The 20,308-nt window shown below is 39.4% G+C and overlaps 1 protein-coding gene across 1 annotated transcript in view; it reads left to right on the forward strand.

Moving 5' to 3' along the window:
• Positions 1-14,557, forward strand: part of PREP (prolyl endopeptidase) — a 106,564-nt gene extending 92,007 nt beyond the window's left edge. The window contains exons 12-15 of the mRNA XM_066607957.1: positions 2,826-2,920; positions 5,915-6,046; positions 8,049-8,205; positions 13,956-14,557. Coding sequence (XP_066464054.1) covers positions 2,826-2,920; positions 5,915-6,046; positions 8,049-8,205; positions 13,956-14,250 — 679 coding nt within the window. The 3' untranslated portion in view covers positions 14,251-14,557. The remainder of the gene's footprint in view (positions 1-2,825; positions 2,921-5,914; positions 6,047-8,048; positions 8,206-13,955) is intronic.
• The last annotated feature ends 5,751 nt before the right edge of the window (positions 14,558-20,308 follow it).

Below are 20,308 nucleotides of genomic sequence, written 5' to 3' on the forward strand. Positions count from 1 at the left end.
AAGTTAAAGAAGACACTTGTCTGCCACAATCGGCAAATTGCCTGCAGTCAAAGATGGTGGATCTGTTTTAGGAAATGATTTATTTATAGTAATATTCAGAATCTGTTGAGCTACATTTTTTTAAAGTATAAACCTACTTCAACCCCTTAATGCTCCATGATGTACAGTTATGTCATGGAGAATTGGGGTTTATATGGAGGGGGATCAGGAGCCAATCCCGCTCCATACAATGCATGTGTTGCCTGTTTCTTACAGCTAACATCTGCCCACAACAGCTGTGAACAACTGCTTTCACTAACTGTTAACCTTTTAAATGCCCTGATCAGAGTTCGGAGTGTTCCGAACAGACCCTGTGATGAGATCACAGGATGACGTTCAGTTGCCATGGCAGCCAAGGGCCTTCTGAAATCTCCAGGGATGCCATTGAAGTTTGCATTGCCTGTCAGATTGTGGTATAATATCATGCTATGGTATTACATGATGCTGCAAGAGCAATCAAACCATTGCAAGTTCATGTTTTCTATGGGGTTGGGGAAAAAAAAGGTAAATATCAGTTTTAAAACGTTTTATTATTAAAAAAATAATTAAATAAAAGGTAATAAGTTTTTTTAAAAAGCTATTTTCCCATTTTTACAATAAAAAAATATATTTTGGTATATCTGCATCCAAAAGTAATGTATTATTTATTCCACACGGTGAATGTCGGCAGAAATTTTTAAAAAAAATCAGCGTGCCCTCGCATGACTATGTCGAGGGACAAATATAAAAGCTATGGCTGTCAGAAGATGGCAATAAAAATAATTACATTTTATTTCCAAGGATATTTTATTTTCTTTAAAGTAGAACAGCAAAAAAAAAAAAAACTATATCAATTTTGGTATTGTAGTAATTGTAGTGACTAGAGATGAGCGAACGTACTCGGTAAGGGCGATTTCGCAATCGAGCACCGCGATTTTCGAGTACTTCACTACTCGGGTGAAAAGTACTCGGGTGCGCTGTGGGTGAGCGGGGGGTTGCAGCGGGGAGTGGGGGGAGAGGGAGAGAGAGAGGGCTCCCCCCTGTTCCCCGCTGCTACCCCCCACTCCCCTCTGCAACCCCCCCGCCCCACAGCGCACCCGAGTACTTTTCACCTGAGTAGTGAAGTACTCGAAAATCGCGGTGCTCGATTGCGAAATCACCCTTACCAAGTACGTTCGCTCATCTCTAGTAGTGACCCATAGAATAGTTATGGTGGAATTGCGCTTTTTTCCATTTCATACCTCTTAGAATTTTTCTTCAGTACATGATATGGCACATTAAATAGCACCTTAAAAAAATACAACTCGTCCCGCAAAAAACAAGCCCTCAGACAGCTATATTGATGGATAAATAGTAGAATTATGATTTTTTTTTTTTTAAAGTAGGGCAGAAAACCAAAAATGGATTTTAAAAAAAGGGGGGGGGGGCGTGTCATTAAGGTATTAAATAAAGTCTCTCTTCTTATATTCTAAACATTCAAGTTGGTTACCCATATTGGTTACATATATGGAAACCAAATTGTTTTGACTATCTTCTTGTGACCTGTTGGCATCACTTAGAAAACAGAGGTCTACACTGTGGTTTGCAGTCATTTTTATTATACCAGTGCAGTATGTATCCTATCTTGTAAATACAAAGTATTACAGTAGTACTAGGATTCTCTCACATACGAGGGGCTGCTGGGAAGTCTTTGGCTTTACCCAGAAATAAACGAGATAGGAAAATGAAACTTTACATTTTTTCCACATACTCTCCACTGATGTCAACACACTTCTTACATCGGTATTCCAAGTTCTGTAAGCCTTGCAAAAAGAAGGATTTCAGTTGTGCCTCAAACCAGTCATCCGTAGCAGCTATGGCATCAGAAATGGTGTGAAATTTGGTACCCTTGAGGTGTTTCTTCAGGTTTGGAAACAGATGATAGTCGGAGGGAGCTAGATCTGGTGAATAAGGTGGGTGGTCAACGTGGTCGCTTGTGCAGTGTGAGCAGAGGCGTTGTCTTGCAGGAACAAGATTCCTTTGGACAGTTTGCCGTGCCTTTTGGCCTTCAGAGCTGCCTTCAATTGGTCCAAAAGTTCAATGTAATACCTTGCATTGATGGTGAAACCATTTTGAAGGTAGTCCACAAGCAGCATGGCCTTCTTATCCCAGAACACAGAGGCCATCACCTTAGTGGCTGATTTTTGCACCCTGAACTTCTTTGGGCGAGAAGAACCACTGAGCCTCCCCTCTTTTGACTGCTCCTTGGTTTCAGGGTCATACAGGTCTCATCCATAGTGACTAGTCGATCCAGGAAGTTCTTACCAGTCCGGAAACACTGACAAATGGACGGGGAAGTTTTCACTCGCATGCTTTTCTGATCTGTTGTCAAACATTTGGGGACCCACTTTGCAGATAGCTTCTTCATGTTCAGATGTTCATGGGTAATGACACAAACACGTCTGCGACATATCACCATGAATATTCTTCGCGGACTTCCTTGCAGAAACAAGAATTTTATCAGTACTCTGTTCTCATTTGCTGTAAATATCGCCTTAGACTCCGCCATTTTGTTTTCCCGCGTGCCTAGATCACTGTTGCCATAAGCTACAAACACAAAATTCTGAAAACCTATATAAGACACATAAGGCTTTCATGTGATGCAACATTCGTTACCATAGAAACAAAACAAAAAAAACACAAAGCCAAAGTCTTATTAGCAGCCCCTCGTATACCATACTTGCATTTTAAGAGCACATTAGTAAAATTCTGCTAAAGACCAATTCTGAATTTGTCTATGAATTATTTATTCTGTTGTCTACTTTCAGTGTTTCCAGGTTGATCTTCGTAAGGCATTTAGGTGGCATTCTTGCTATTGCAAATATTCGAGGTGGAGGAGAGTATGGGGAAAACTGGCATAAAGGTTAGTGTCACTTTGTCTTGCTTGCTTAAAGGTGTTTCCATCTAAATAATCCCTTTCTGTATGCCCTCTTAGGGCAATTGGATTGGCAGAGAAGGTTGCCTGGTCTTTAACCCTCCAGCAGCTAAAGTGGAGAGCTGCTGCTTCTGCTCTGGTTGACTCCATGCAATCAATGTATTTCATGGTTGTCCATTTGTTTGAATGGATGCAATGTAATACTCCTGCAGGTACAATAATAAGAGTTTGCACAGTCTTCCTCAGTACCGTATTTTTCGCCTTATAAGACGCACCGGTCTAGAAGACGCACCCCCGTTTTAGAGCGGGAAAATAGGGGGGAAAAAAAATCATTACTCGCCTCCCCCGGCGTTCTGCGGCGCTGCTGCAGGCTGTCGCTCCCTCCTGGTCCCCGGCAGAGCATTGCTTTCTGGACGCAGGGCTTGAAATCCCCGTCTCCAGAAAGCTAATACTGTGATTTGCTAACACACGCCGTCAGCCAATCACAGCCATTCAATGACGACATTGAATGGCTGTGATTGGCTGAAGGCGCATGTGTGTTAGCCAATCACAGCCATTCCACCCCCGCTTTGGAGGTGGAAAAAGTGCGTCTTATAAAGCGAAAAATACGGTATATATATTGGGAATAGAGCAGCTGGATCTGTGGCATTCAGCTGATTGATACCTTAAAATACATACCGTATATATGCTGTATTTGAGATAACTCCTTTAAAGAAAATTTCTAAATATGTTTCATACCTAATCTGCTATTTTTACACCAAGAGAATAAGGGAAACCCTATTCCTTACGACTACTTTACTAGAACCTTTGGCAGAATACAGGCCTGCGTACAGCTTGTTGAGAGGCAGTCAGATGGAGTTTAATTTGACTGACTGCTCATTTTACTCTCTGAGGTCCTGGAAGTAAAGTGAAGTTGTACACTGTATATATAAATGTTTTTTTGTTGAGTTTTTTTGCTGCAATTTCTTTCATTTAGTGCAACCCATTTTTGGACAGTAGTTCTCTTCAGACAACATGAATTATCATATAAAAGGTACATTTTCTTCACTCTGTTCATACAGAGCCACAAATGACATTTTCTTAAGGCTATGAACACCTTTCACAGGAACCATAGATTTTTACATCTGAGTGATTACCATGAGTTACTAAACATTGCACTATGTTTCAGGCTGCAATCTTCATTCTCTCATTGATTTTCAGACCACTAATATGCAGTTTGCTAGCTGCTCATGGTTTCAGACTCCAATGGAAGTGTCCCACACAATAAGCCTCTCTTCACATTACATTTCAGCCTTCCTTTGAAGTTATATGTCAGGGGCATTTCCTGACATACACAATGGAAGGCTCTGATATATACCACTGTATAGGCACACAACGCCCATAAGCATCCTTATTATACATTGCAGTACACTTTTTTTCTGTGGGATGTCTCTACATAGAAAAGTGCAGTGAATTGTGCATTTTCTCATGGGTCATCTCCTCCCTCTCTACTAGAATGTTCTGTTATATAGACCCTCATCCTCTCCCCCTGCTATCTCTAATAGTGAGAGATGAAAATGGAAGAGTAGTGAGCATTCAGGCGCTGTATGCTGTTGGATCTACAGATGTAGCATTTGTTAACGTTTTCCACATGTGTATGTCAGAAGAATTCAACACACTTTACAGCAACAAATGATACAACATTTTTAATGAAAACTATTGAAAATGATGCTTAATTTTGCATTCAGAAAGCAAACTAATAATAAAAAAATGAATGCAGTGTTGTCTATACCATAAGTTTAATGGCAACCAACATTTTTTTTATTATCGCAGTGTATCTAAAATGAAAACTGAAGTAACCTAGCGAATAGTCTAGATTTAAAAAAATCCACTTTTTTGTGTCTACAAGGATAATAAACCTGTGTGTAACTCTGCAGTTAAACTTTCTTCCATCTGTACCTTATTTCTTGCCAAAAAATACTGAATGCATGTTAGTAAGAATTCCCAATCATTGCTCTACAGACGTATATATAAAGCGTCAAGCGTTAATCTGAAGAAATGCTGCCATCTAATAGGTGGCGCTTCAGACATATTGTTCCATCCCCCTTATTTGCATATTACCCAGAGGAGCATGGATTGCCTTATAAGTCTCCTCACTCACCTTCTTGGTGCTCTCCCTAAGGAGTGATTTACCCCTCCCAACCCAGTAAGAAGTAGGGAAATATATAGAAGTGAGTATGGCTGCAGAATCAGACTGCACAGGGTTGCTTTGTTGTCTGCTGACGTGGGGAAATAGAAGTCCAAGTAGGAGCTGTAGGCACAAAATGGGTGGAAATGTTTTGTAAGGACTATTTGTATAGTTCTTCCATATCTCATATTGTATACATTTAGGACAATAAAAAATGAATGATTGTGAAGGTATACATAGCCTTTACCTATATTAATGAATGTGTTTCCACAGCGTAGGCTTCTCGACTATTGCCACCTCTTTACCTTTGTTATAGTACATATCTTATATTGTCTTTTTCTACCTACTTATTTATAAATAACTCCTAACTAGGAGCTCCGAGTTCCTTATTTCCACTTTGCTGTTATAATAAACAATTATCTCATTTACTATTCATCCATATTCTTCTCCATTTCACTGTTGCGTTCTTGATTACACATGTGGTATTCTGACTGTTGATCAGCTAGCAGGAATATTTTACATTTGTTTTCTGGAGCATCTGAGGAATAAAATAACTTGTATGAATTAGCATTTCAATCCTTTTTTTCATGTCAGAAGTATATTTAGTTATTTTTATCCATTGAGATCTCTGGACATTCTTATTGCATGGCCACTACAAAATGCAAATAGTCTTCTGGGGTCATGTTTCTGGCTCCTAAAATCTACAGTATACTGGTCACCCCTGATCTCTGTAGATTAACGTGGTGTAACGCTATCTCTCTCATAAACGTGTAAAATTAAAGTTGAGCTTCACTTAGTCTTTTGTTCTCTTAAAGCTGGTATCTTGGGTAAGAAGCAGAATTGTTTTGATGACTTCCAGTGTGCAGCAGAATATCTAGTGAAGAAAGGGTACTCCTCGTCTGAGAAAATCACCATCAATGGGGGATCAAACGGTGGCCTTTTAGTTGGTATGTATTTGTATGTTTTTTGCTTTTGCTGGACCCATGCTGTTAGTGATATGTTGGCTTTCATTTATTGTGTCTACAACTCTCTCTTCCTATAATAAAAAGTCTTAATCATTGCTGGCATTTCCATTGCTTTCAGTTTCATTGGACACTTTGACTTCACTTCAAGATCAAATATATACTTGCTATTTAACCTATTTGCAAGGGGTCTCACAACAATTTTCTGTTGCTCTATATACATACTAAAGTATGTGTGTATTATGTATATATAATGTAATATACATTGCCAAGTTTTAGAAAACTTCAATTTTTCCAGTTTTTGATATTTACAGTTTAATGTCTCCAATGTACTTTGAAATGAAAGGACATAACAAATAAGTTTAGATGAATAAAAATACATGATTAACTTTAATTCACCAAATTAAATCTAGATTCTTGGCTCTTCAAAGTAGCCATCTCTAGCTGATATGACAGCTTTACACAACCGAGGTATACCTTCTTCCATTGCATTCAGATATTGTTCAAACATTTCTTCCTAACATTGTTGCAGAAGATCCCACGAATGTGCTGCATTTATTGGTTGCTTTGCTTTCACACTTCTATCCAATTAAACCCTATTGAGCTTGTTTAGGATGACCTATGGAGATTGTTTAGACCATTCCATTCTTTAAAGCCTGCTGGCTTCTTCTTGTCATCTTAAAGAGATAATCTGCACTCTTTTTAACTGATAACCTATCCTCTGGATAGGTCATCCGTAACTATCCGGACTATCTCTTTAAGATGAGAGGTGCTGATGGATGGTGGTCCGCTGGTCAGAAACCCGGTCTATCAGCTGATTATCCAGCCTGCTGTTTAGTGCATAGAACTGGATGTTGAAATTTGGTGGGAGCGCAATGCTGCTATTCCATTTCCTGCCCAAGACAGGAAGTCCATTACAGGAGCAAGAAGTGGAATAGCAGTGTAGCACTCCCATTGATTTCAATGAGTGCATCCGGCACTCCCACTTCCTCCCCTGTCTTCTGATGACAATCTCCAGTCCACTGCATTGGACAGCAGGCTTGTTGATCAGCTGAAGGACAAGGGTCCTGAACAGCAGACCTCAGTCCATCAGCTACTGATGGTCTATCCAGAGAATCTGTCATCAGTTGAAAATAGCTTATAATTCCCATTTAAGTAGTTCTGACATAACGTAGAAGTATGTTTCGGATCATTGTCTTGCTGTACTATGGACCCCTGACCAACTAGGTGTACACCAGAGGGCATGGCATATCAAAATGTTGTGGTAGCCCTTTTGGTCCAGTTTTTCAGTTACCTTGTGCAAGTTGCCAACTCTGAATCCAGCAAAAGAGCCCCAGACCATCAGGCTTCCTCCATGTTTAACAATCAGTATCACACACTCGGGAACCATCCTTTCACCTACTTCACGAAGTACAAAAACCCTGCATGATGTGTCAAAGATGTCAAATTTTGATTTATCAGTCAATAGGATTGCGAAATAAAAGAAGACTTGTCTAGGTCAAGCAACAAACTCCAGTGGGTTACTGAAGAGTGGGAGAAGGTCTTAATAGTGGTTTTATTACTGATACTCCACCTGTCAAACCGGCAGGTAGAAATCTTCTCTTCCTAGTTGAAATGGAATACTTTTTTTGTTAGCTGCTGCTGCATTAAGCTGTACTAGCAGATTTAATGCTGTGCAGGAACGATCACACAGTTGACTCTCAAAAACCTGTTATTTGTAGTACTACATTAAATTGTGCTAACTTTCCGTTGAAAAGATGTGTGCATATGTACCATTTTATATTCATGTATTGCTCAGATTTGTTTGAAGAAAGTTGCAAAAGTACACTTACTATGTAGTTGAAAATAAGCCCAATACAGTTACACTTAACAGTTTCTTGAAAGTGAATTTGAAAGGTATAGCACAGACAATGAGTTAGGTATTATCTCTAATGCATGATTTCCTGAGGTGGCTGAATGTATAAAATCTGTGTTTAATATTTTATAGCTGCTTGTGCTAACCAGAGACCGGAGCTATTTGGATGCGCCATTGCCCAAGTTGGTGTGATGGACATGTTGAAGTTCCATAAGTTCACTATTGGTCATGCATGGACAACTGACTATGGGTGCTCCGACAATAAAGAACACTTTGAATGGCTATACAAGTAAGACTCGTTAATTTTATTCTAGGTTCAATAAATAACTGTATCAAATAATAAATTGTAATAATAATAAAGTGTCATTCAGTTGTTTTGTTCTATACAAGGTGTTTTATAAAATCTTAGAATGGTAGAGTTGGAAGGGACCTCAAAGATCATCTGGTCCAACCCCCCCCCCCCCCCCTGCTCAATGCAGGAATCACTAAATAATCCCAGTCAGATGTCTGTCCAGCCACTGTTTTAAAACTTTTACTGAAGGAGAACTCACCACCTCCTGTGGTAACCTGTTCCACTCATTGATCACTTTCACTGTCAAACTGTTTTTTCTAATATCTAATTTGTGTCTCCTCCCTTTCAGTTTCATCCCATTGCTTCTAGTCTTTCCTTGTGCAAATGAGAATAGGGCTGATTCCTCTGCACTGTGGCAGCCCTTCAGATATTTGTAGACAGCTATTAAGTCTCCTTTCCACCTTCTCATTTGCAAGTTAAACATTCCCAGATCCTTTAACCATTCCTCATGAGCGGCAGACCATTTATCATCCTGGTAGCTCTTCACTGAACTTGCTCCAGTTTGCCTATTTCTTTTTTTAAATCAGGGTGCCCAGAACTGGACACCGTATTCCAGATGAGCTTGGACTAAGGAAGAGTAGGGGGGGATAATTACCTCACGTGATGTAGACTCTATGCTTCTCTTAATACATCCCAGAATTGTTCGCCTTTTTTGCTACTGCATCACATTGTTGACTCATGTTCAGTCTATGATCTATTCATATACCCAAGTTTTTTCACATGTACTGCTGCTTAGCCCAATTTCTCCCATTCTGTTTGTGCTTTTTTCATTTTTCTTGCCCAAATGTAGGACTCTGCATTTCTCCATGTTAATCACCATTCTGTTAGTCGCCGCCCACTCTTCACGCTTTTCTAGATCTTTTTGAATCCTCTCTCTTCTCTAGTCTTATCCCTACTAGCTTTATGTTGTTGGTAAATTTGATGAGTTTTCCCTCAAATCCCTCTTCCAGATTATTTTTATATATATATATATATATATATATATATATATATATATATATATATATATATATATATATATATATATATATATATATATATATATATATATATATATATATATATATATATATATATATATATTTAACAACATTGGGCCCAGGATAGAGCCTGGGCAGGCTCTGGTTTGATTATTCTATTCTCATGCAAGTATGTGCTGTTTAATAATAATTTCAAAGATCTTGCCCCCGGTATAGAGGTTAGGCTTTTACAGACCTGTAGTTTCTTGGATCCATCTTCTTCCCCTTTTTGAAGATAGGAACAACATTTGCCCTTTTCCAATCTTCTGGGACTTCTCCGTTTCTCGAGGAATTTTCAAAAATTATGGCGAGTGGTTCAGCAATTACTTCTGCTGATTCCTTCAGTATCCTAGGATGTAATCCATCTGGACCTGGAGACCTGAATTCATTTAAGTGTTCAGCTAAGTGTTCCCTCACCATCTATCTGTTTATAGATAGCCTGCATTCTTTTATTCCCTCAATAGCACAGGGAAGATCAGTTGATGTTACATCTACTTTCTGAATGAAAACTGATACAAAATAGTTATTTAAAAGTTTGGCCTTCTTAACATCATTTTTAACCAATTCACCATTTTCATTCTGTAAACACCCTAGAGCATCTTTGACTTTTTTTTTTTTTGCTTTTGACATACCCTCAAAATCCTTTTCTTATTGCTTTTGGCCTCTGTTGCAAGCCTCAATTCATTATTAGCTTTAGCTTTTCTGACACTTGCCCTACAGTTTCTAAAGACTGCATTATGTTGTTATTTAAATATTACCCCTATCTTTCCATTTGATAAACACATTTTTCTTTTTAATGTGTGTAAGTTCTATGTTCATCCATCCTAGTCTCTTTAAATTCTTAAGATTCTTCCTTCTTTTAAGGATTGTTAACAATTGTGCTTTGAGAATCTCATTTTGCAATATTTAACAACCTTCTTGCACATTTCTGTCCTTAAGAACATCCAGCCATTGGATTCTTCCTACCCTCTTTCTGAGTCCATTAAACTCTGCCTTTCTGAAATCCAACCTTCAGGTCTGAACCTCCCGTTATCCAAAATACAAGGATAGCATGATCACTGCCTCCCAAGATCCCAGCCACTTGTACTTCCTCAACCATTTCCTCCCTGTTGGTAAGAATTAGGTCCAAGATAGCAGATCCCCTTGTCTTCTCTTCTACCTTTTCGAAGATAAAGTTGTCAGGAAGAGCAGATAAGAATTTGTTAGACCCATTATTTTTTGCCTGAAAAAGATTCCCAACAAATGTCTGGATAGTTACCAAGGGAGATTTTAACTAGGTTAGGCTTTTTTGAGAGTTTCGCCATTTGATGTAAAAGGGTTCATCCATATCTTCTGCTTGTCCAGTTTCTACAGAACTCCCATGCTCTGAAGCTTGAATCTCTGTGGAGATGAATGTTTTCCTAACATACAACGCAATATCTCCTCCTCCTTTTTTTTTAGGTCTGTTTCTTATAAATAAGTTGTATCCTTCAAGCCTTGTATTCCAATCATGTGTATCATTCCACCAAGTTTTCATGATGCCTATGACATCATATTTCTCTTCCTGTGTTAGGAGCTCCAATTCTCCTTGTTTGCTTTCCCATGCTCTGTGCATTTGTGTAAAAACATTTTAGTTTGTTATCGGTTTCTATTGGTTCTCTTCTTTCCTTCTGCATTTTTTTTTGTTGTTTTTCTCCAATTTTTTTAGTCTACATTTTTCCTTGTTGCAGAGTGAAAAGCCTTTCTGATAAAAAAAAAAAAAATAATAATAAAAATAACAATAGAGAAAGGAAACCAAAGAAAAAAGTTTTGGAATTGATAATAGGAAAAACATGTTTGTTCAGATAAATACTGCACCCTCTTCCTACAAGTCACCTTTCAGTTTTTAGGAATGAGGTGACTTTAAATTTTACAGCAGGTTTACCACCTTTTAGGGTTAATAGCTGTTACAAAAAGCTGCTAGATTTTACATTGTTGTTGAGACCACTCTTCATTGCAGGACTTTCATTTATTGATAGTTTTTTCGTTCCTTTAAATCAATTATTTTAGGTTGTGTCTAGACATCTGGTTGAGGTTATGGATTTGACTGAGCTGTACCAAAATACAAATGTAGATTTGAATTTCATATCCTTTTCATGTTGCAATACCCAATTCAGCTTTAACTTACAGATGGATAGCAGTTTTCATTTATCTTTCTAGTAGCGACCTAAATAATGTTTTCTAGGGCCCCAGACATCAAATTGTCGAAAAATCCTCACCCTGCCACTGTCATGTTTGACTGTTAGTAAGACATACAGTCTATGTTGTCCAAAGAATTTAAGACTCTACAGAACATTAAACAGATCATTATACAATGGCTTGGAGATCATCCAGATGTTTCTAAAAATGTGAGAGGAGGACTAAATGCTAGATAGCCGTGTTTTACTCCTCTGCAAACAGTTGCTTTTATTGTGTTGAACGTGTCCCAGAGCCTTAGAAATGATTTTTTTAAACTTACCCTTACCCCACTGATATATTCAACTTTTTTCTCATTTGTTCACTTTTATTAGGGCATAGACTTTTATAGAAGTGCTGCGGTCGCACCTTCGTTTTTCATGAGGTGTGCAGAAGATGTAGAATAATGTAGTGAATAAATATGCGGTTATCCAGGTACAAAAAAATTCAAAGCAGCTCAATGTTGTAGCAAAACAAAAAAACAAAATGCCTGATACCTTGCTGCTCTTATTCTGCCACTGCCAAGTCCCCAACTATTCTCTCTTTTCTGCTGCAGCAATGACATCACTGAACCAGAGACGTGGCTGTTGCAGCCAATCGCTTGCTTTTTGCCCAGTGATTCACTGCAGTGGTCATATGTGCCAATATGGAAGGTCATCACTGCTGCAGCAGAAAGTGAAGACCAGTGAGGGGGAAGAACGGGCACAGCTGGGGGACCAGGTGGCATTAGTATAGGTTTTTTTTGTTGTTTTCATTTTTAGTTTTTTTGTTTATGGTTCACAATCGCAGTAAGCTACTTTAAAAAAAGCAAAGTTCTACCTGGATAACTTCTTTTAGTTCACTTCACATAAATTATATAGGTTTCAGCAAGTTTTATTCCTTCAGCACATTGTTTCCAGGAAGGTTCATGATGTTCTAAATTAAAACAAGGCAATATACAGGGTGTCTCTAAAGTAAGTCCCACATTAATAACTTTTATTGCTCAGCAACCAACATACATGAAAGGTTGTTTTCTGTTTTATATTATGCACAAGGATTCCAGGTTTTATCCACATCAGTGAGAGAGTGCATAGGCACAATTACAGAATTCGGGGGAACCGAGAATCCTCATGCCGTGATTGAGCAGGACTAACTGAAATGGAATGTCGTCTTTACGGTGTCTCACCGCAAATTCTACTGCCCGCTCTTCTTTGTGGAGTCCACAGTAACAGGCCTCTCTTTTATGGACATGCTGAATAATTGGCTAATGCTGCAATTGAATGATTTATGATTATGTATACCAGCAGGACAGTGCACCACCTCCCTTTCACCTTCAAGTTTGTTCCAACCTCAACGATGCCTTCCTCAGTGCTGGGAAGAAATGACCGGGCCTTCATGCAGTGGTCTACATGAACGCTCCAACTTAACTCCGTCTGTGTTTTTTTTTTTTTTTTTGCACTTGTGGGGCTGCAACAGGGAGAAAACCTACCTGCCTTTGTCTCATAACCTTGATGAATTGTGAGAAAGATCCTTGTGCATCATATGAATCCGAAAACAGCCTTTCATATGCGTTGGGGAATCAGTAATACATTTAATTTAGAGCCAACCTGTAGTTTCAAGTAAATGTAGAGTGTGTATACATTAATAAATGCACATATATATCTAAAGAGGGTTTCCTAACAAATATCGATAACCTATCCGGTTGTTGTCTGGTGCTTGTAATTACAAGAGCAGCTATATGTGATTTTAATGGGAGCTATGCCTGCAATTACAAGTACTGGCCGCTACGCAGGGGTTGGAGCCAACTGTTTCTGCTCCATACCCCTATGTTGTAGCACTGATAGTAGAAAACCTGATCAACTGATCGCATCGGGGTCCTGAGCAGGGAACCCCAGCCTATAAATTTACTAACAACTTGTTCCAAAGATACGTCATCAATTTGCCTGGAAAATCCCTTTTGATGGCAAACAAGTAAAAAAAAAAAAATTTGTTCTTGCTGTGTGTGTGCCTTATTATTATTCAGAAGCTTATTAAAAAGATGTTTTTAAATGTTGCTGCTGACAGGATGATGCAAATGTTTCTTGGTACAATCCACATCATGTTTGGCATTTAATTATTTTTAGTAGAAGAGAAAAGCATCTTTGAAAAATGTGTTTTGCATACAAACTGATAAGTGTTGGGCACATGACAGACTTATTGATTGGCTTTTTTTTTGCGCTAAGTGATACTGTGCAAAAAAGCAGTATGCAGGATAGGAAGAGCTACAGTATGCTAGTCTTCTAACTACCACAGTGCTCCTGTACAAAGTCACAGAATGCTGTAGAGCACTGAAGGACGCCATAGACCACCAATTCTAGATAGTCTACGTTTTCCTGTACATGGCCGCATATATAGTTATGTGTTTGTGAAACTAGAATGTGGTAAGTCAGATAGCATGCGCCTTGTGTTTTGATATGCAGTAGCATATATCTCATCATTTGTAAACTCTCATTACAGATATTCTCCCCTTCATAATATCAAGGTGCCTGAAGGAGATGGGAAGCAGTATCCAGCCATGTTGCTGCTCACGGCTGACCATGACGACAGAGTTGTTCCTTTACACTCTCTAAAATTTATAGCTACTCTGCAGTACATCGTGGGCCAAAGTACGAAGCAAACCAACCCTCTCCTCATCCATGTGGATACCAAAGCTGGCCATGGGGCAGGAAAGCCAACTGCCAAAGTGATTGAGGAAGTGTCTGACATGTTTGCTTTCCAAGCACAATGCCTAAATCTCACCTGGGTTGAATAAGTTAAAGTGAATGGCTTTCATTCCTAACACAAGGGCTTTTCTGTCACAGGACAAACTTCAGTGTATTCCTTTGGAAGAATCAGAGATGACTTTACAATTTCATCATTTTACATGTAATCCTGTTACTTGAGCTATACTGTATGAGAAATGGAAATTGCCTTTTTGGGATCAGACCATAAAGGGTATATCTTTCTAATTGACATGTTTTAAAGATTCTGTCCTTCACGTAACTTAAAACATACTTTATCCCCAGATTTTGGGAAGTTGTGAATGTGTATGGCGCATATCAAATAAATATTTGCTTCCATTTTGTTGTCTGATCTGTATGTTTGTAACTATGCAGTTCTTGCTTTGTGACTTATTAATAGCTTATTAACTTCATTTACATGTATTTAGAGAAGAGCAGGTGGTCTGTTCTCTAAATACATCTCCTTTGTTCTGCCACGCCTGTACGCTGGATTCAATGTTATCAGCGCTCCCCGCGAAGAACTCAACGTGAAAGCCTTCTATCGGGGACGATGGATTTTATGCTGACTTGAAGTCAGCAATGAACAAACAGTGGACAAAAAATGCACGATGGTCGCGCATTTACACGGAACTGCTATCACTCAAAAGCCTTCGCTTGGACAAATTTTTAGCGATAACCATTGTGTGTAAATGGGGCTTAATAGAAAAGGGGTTTTCTGACATTACAATACTGATGGCCTAATTTAAGTTTAAGCAATCAATATAAATTTGGGTGGGGGGTTGGGCACAGCGTTTCCATTCATATGAATAGAACAAAACAGCCGCTACTAAATGTATTGTGTGCAGCTCTATGGAGCAATGTGAACAATGAAGAGGCCCAAGTGGAACGTCCTGTTCAAACAGCTGATCAGTGGTGGGGCCAAGAATCCAAGAACCCCCTCAGATCTGAGATTATATTCCTGGAAAACCGCTCACATTGCTCCCAAATCAAAAACTATTATGATTTGACAGCGCAGTCTTGTTCAAATCAATAAGTCTAAACTGTAATCGCAAATACTTTCACTGAAGCAGAATAGAGGTCTATATACAAAAATGAATGCCCGTCACAGTATAGACGTAACTAAAACGAAGACTTTTTTTTAAATATTACTTTAAAAATAAGGGCTGAGACACACAAATGGAGACAAACAAAATAAACGGAGCCTGAGCAATCCACCACAACGGGTTGGATATGTTGAGTAGTGGAAGTACAGATCTCTTGACATAGAGAGGTATAATACCAACAATGAACGATCGGTGCACTATAGGTCCTTCCTAGATGCTGAGATAGTAGTTAGCGGTAACGTAGCTAGGCTATTAGAGGATATGCCCCTTACAAGTAGATACTCTGATAGGTTAGGGATAGCAGAGCTAGGCTCTTAGAGGATATGTCCCATACAACATATCACACCACATATGCCTCTAGTCTACCATCAGGGCTACAGGCTACATCACACCACTTTATTATTTTGCATCAATTATCTCAGACTCTATAGGCAGTATGATTGAACCTCAGTACTTTTAGAGGGCTATCGATAGAGCTTCAAGCAGGGTGATTAAATTGCTTTATCATCAGAGAACCTTAGATATATTACGTCTCAGGAATCAGAGCCCTGATTGTGAGCTATAACCACCTGTATGGGACATGTCCTCTAAGACCCTAGCTCTGCTATCTCTAACTTATTTGCGTATCTACTTGTATGGGACATATCCTCTAATGGCCTAGCTCCGTTACCTCTAACTACTATCTGAGCATCTAGAAAGGACCCATAGTGCACAGATTTTTCATTTTTTGGTATAATTATCTCTCTCTCTCTGACCAAATCCTGTGCTCTATGAGAATAGCCATACAACCTCTGGCAGATTGCTAGAAAGGGTTCTCTGTTTCTCCTTCCCTCCTGTCTTGCTGTCAGATATGAGAAATTGAATTTCACAGGTAGTTTATTTGGTTCAGATACACCTACAATTCAATTCTAAGTACTCCTAATCTTTTATATCTTACTAAAATTAAATTCAAATGGTTCCTGATGAACTGTTTAAAGTCTCAAACACAGTTGTCAGTTCATAAAGACTAGTAATTATTAGGAAATTATATAGTTCCAGTGTTTCTGATGGCGAAATGCGCCACACAGCTCAGCTACAGGCACGTCACACACACAGCACTGCTACATGTACATGTACATCACATACAGCTCCGGTATATACATTCTTCATACAACAGGGATGAAAAACAGCACAGTCCTGCGCACACTGATCACTCTCTGGTCATGTGACCCCAGACTGCTCCCACACAGGTGACTAATCCCATGACTAACATTATCACTGGAAGGCCTTGAAAACGAAAAATAACAATATCCTTTATTAATATTAGGAATAAAAACCACTATCTCGAATCTGAGGTAGTTGAGACTAACCAAACACACATCTAAAGACAAAAACACATATCTTCTGTTAAGAAGATGACTTGGGGGTTGACAGGTACTGACACCACAATTGGGACATATATAATTCCCTATATATTTTTGGGGATGCCTGTGACAAATATAAAGTGTCACCCGTAAGTAAGTATAGATCAGTAAGGATGCCTAAATTAGGACTGGTTGACGACTATGCCTGATGCCAGTGTGCACCCTCAAATGATGTACAGCACAGTACTTATATGGCGCAGGATTGTTGCACTTCTTATGGCGCACGTTAATAAAGCTGCATATATAGTCAGGCATCAATTCCATACGATATTTAATATGGGAAATGTATTGGACCCGTGTTGGGTAATGTATCCCATTTGCAGACTGAACCACTGTGTTTATAAGGACGCAGTGACAGAAATTAACAGGACGTGTGTTCAAGCTGTCAACTCTTAACAGGACATTGGTAATGCTAAATCAAAGTCTGTAAGTTACGAAATTGTCTGACAACATAAGTGACAATAGATATTAGCCCGTTGTCACTCAATGTCGCGTTATGTTTCACTAGACCAGATCTGTGTTTGTTTTACGACATTGATTCCACATTTGCTCCTAATGGTACAATTGAAGCGATAATTTTTTGAGGAATAGCCCTTAGGATTGACAACTATAACCATAGATGTAAATCAGATTTTGATTGAAATTATCATCAAGTTGTCGTCAGATTGTCGTCATAATTTTTGGGGAATAGCCCTTAGGATAGACCACTATAACCACAGATGTCAATCAGATTTTGATTGAAATTATCATCAAGTTGTCGTCAGATTGTCGTCGACGCGTTTCCACAGCGCGAACGAAGTTGGCACTTCTTCATCAGGATGAACCAGCAAAAATATGTGATGATATTTGATAACAGATAAGCATAAACTGAGGACAGTCAGTAGTGAGGTCTCTTTAGATGTATTATAGAGACATCCCTTCACTCCTGTCCCCTAGTTCAAGAAAAGCCTGGTGGGCTGAAAAAAACTTTTTTGCTTGAGAGATACAAGCGGCTAACTGATGTATAATAAGTGCTATAGTCGCCCAATCTCATATTATTTTTTGCCCAAACTAACCACTTCCGCTAGACAGACTAACATCATGACAAGTCCTGTAAGCACATGGCTGCTGTAAGTGTTTGTTAGTAATCCAGTCCCTACAAACCCCCACGGCCTCAGTTGCTATGGAATACTAACGAACACCTAGTTGGACGGTAGTCGTGCACTTACAGGACCTTTTGAAGACGTCACCATCTCGTGATCGAGGAGCGGATCATGTAACTCACTTGGTATGAAGGACCTTTAGTGACGTCACCATCGTGTGATCAGGTACGGAGCATGTAACTCACTCTTACTCCACGCCTGATCATCTGGCGTTGGTAAGTTACATGCTCCGCCCCTAATCATGTGATTGTGACCTCATCATAGCTTCTTCATCCAGAGGTCATCCCGAGTGAGTTATACATCCCCTACAACCCCCTTCCCCCCCCCCCCCCCCCCCCCCGCTGCCTATGGAATAGGATCTGTGATGTCACTGTCGTGATCAGGGGTGGTGCATGTAACTCACTGACTTGGGATGAAGGACTGTTGATGACATCACAGTCGTGATCAGGGGCAGAGCATGTAACTCAGAGACGGACAAGTGGTCATTAGTAGTTTGACTAGTAATTATTAGAAAATTATAGTACCAGTGTTTCTGGTGGCATAATGCTCCACACAGCTCTGCTACATACATTGTTCATCCCATACAACAGAGTTTAGAAGCAGCACAGCAGTGGAGATAAAGTACTTGTGATGATGTCACAGTCATGCTCTTTCCCTAATCATATGATGGTGACGCTCATCCCAAGTGAATGACTTGCATGCTCTGCCCCTGACCACATGACTGTGGTGTCATCAAAGGTCCTTCATCACCAGTGAAGGAGTTTCATCCTCCACCCCTTAACACATGGGAGTGATGTCATCACAGGTCCTACATCCTTGTGCAGATTACGGGTGGACTACAAACCACCTGCAGGCATATATCTATATTACTCCCCAAATGCACACCATTCGCAACCTGATTGGTTGCTTGGATTTACTCATTCCTGGTTGGTTATTTGATTTGCCTGATTCACGGTGATTGGTTATTTGGTTTGCCTAATTCACAGTGATTGGTAGTTTAGGTTAGCTCGTGTAGAAGTGGGAAGTAAAAGGCTAATATGCCACCTGCAGCCTCAGTTGCTATGGAATACTAATGAACGCCTAGCCAGACAGCAGCCGTGTGTGTACAGGACCTGTAATGTCACCATTATGTGATCAGAGTTAGAGCATGTAACTCCCTGACAGGAGAAGTACCCTTGATGATGGCACCATCATGTGATCAGGGGCGGAGCATGTAAGTCACTCACAAACCCACTCACACATGGACGGACAGGTCGTCATTAGTATTTTGATTCAGAGATCAGAGGAACAGTACTGTGGAAAATTCTAATGGAAGATGCTTCAGAATTGTTTTAAGTGTTTATTAAAACAGCCATGTCTGTAGAGCTGACAAATTCAGTTTAGTTTTTTTTTTGTTTAATAAGATTGCACAGCACTTTAAACTTTAAAGGGTTTGCCCACAACAGTCCCATAGACACATCATGTTGGAGCCAGGCATGTAAGCTATTTGTTTAAAAAAATAAATAAAAAGCATCAGTCCAGACCACCCTTTTTAAATGTTACAGCAGTGGGGTGTTCCACTATCTAGTACAAAATTTAAAGAGAATGTATCACATATATAGTCAATGCAATATTTGGTCCGGAGGTAAAGTGACTTTTTATAATTTATTCCCTGTACAATACAACAATAGATTTAAAACTGTGCCATCAATAGTCATTAAAGTGAACAAAAGTACTGCACTGACTGCTTAGGAATTACAGCTTTTTTACCCAGTCATTCCATTTCACAAGCTGAAATTGGAAAGAGTAACAATTCTAAATATAACAATTAATATCTGGATGGAAACACTATGCAGTTAATGACTGAAGTATGGAACAACATGTGGACATTACCATATGCTGAGTTTACTTCATTGAGATGCTTTGTCAGGCCTTTACTGCTTTTTCCTTTAGTTGCTTCTTATTTTAAATCTTCCTTTTTTCAGTTTTCTTTTCAGCAATACACAGCCTGGAGGGGACGACCAGGTTGGGGAGGACTCACTCCGTTGAGAGGCGATAAAAAATAGGGCTTCAGTGGGGCACAGGACAAAGGTCCAGTCCCTTCGCCAACTTACCTTAACGTTAGAAACTTCCTTAATTACAGTTTGAGTATCACAGAAGCTATAGATGCTGTACTCTATTCACACAATACCCTGACTCCTCCCATACATCTACATACAGTATAATCTTAGTGCAGAAGATGCGTGAAGGAGTCAGAATATTCTGTACATGGAGCATGCACTGTCCAGAGCTTCTATAGGACTCACACTTCTTGTAACATTGCTGCCTGGCCAGATGTACTGAAGGGGAGGCACTATTACTAATTAGGTCACAGAGGGGGTACTATTACTCTGTGTGGGCACCTGGAGTTGGGTTAGTGACAGGATGGGGAGATTGTGTAAGGATGAGTTCCCATAGTGGTCT

Source organism: Eleutherodactylus coqui, chromosome 1, assembly GCF_035609145.1.
Source record: "Eleutherodactylus coqui strain aEleCoq1 chromosome 1, aEleCoq1.hap1, whole genome shotgun sequence".
NCBI classification, from domain to species: Eukaryota; Metazoa; Chordata; class Amphibia; order Anura; family Eleutherodactylidae; genus Eleutherodactylus; species Eleutherodactylus coqui.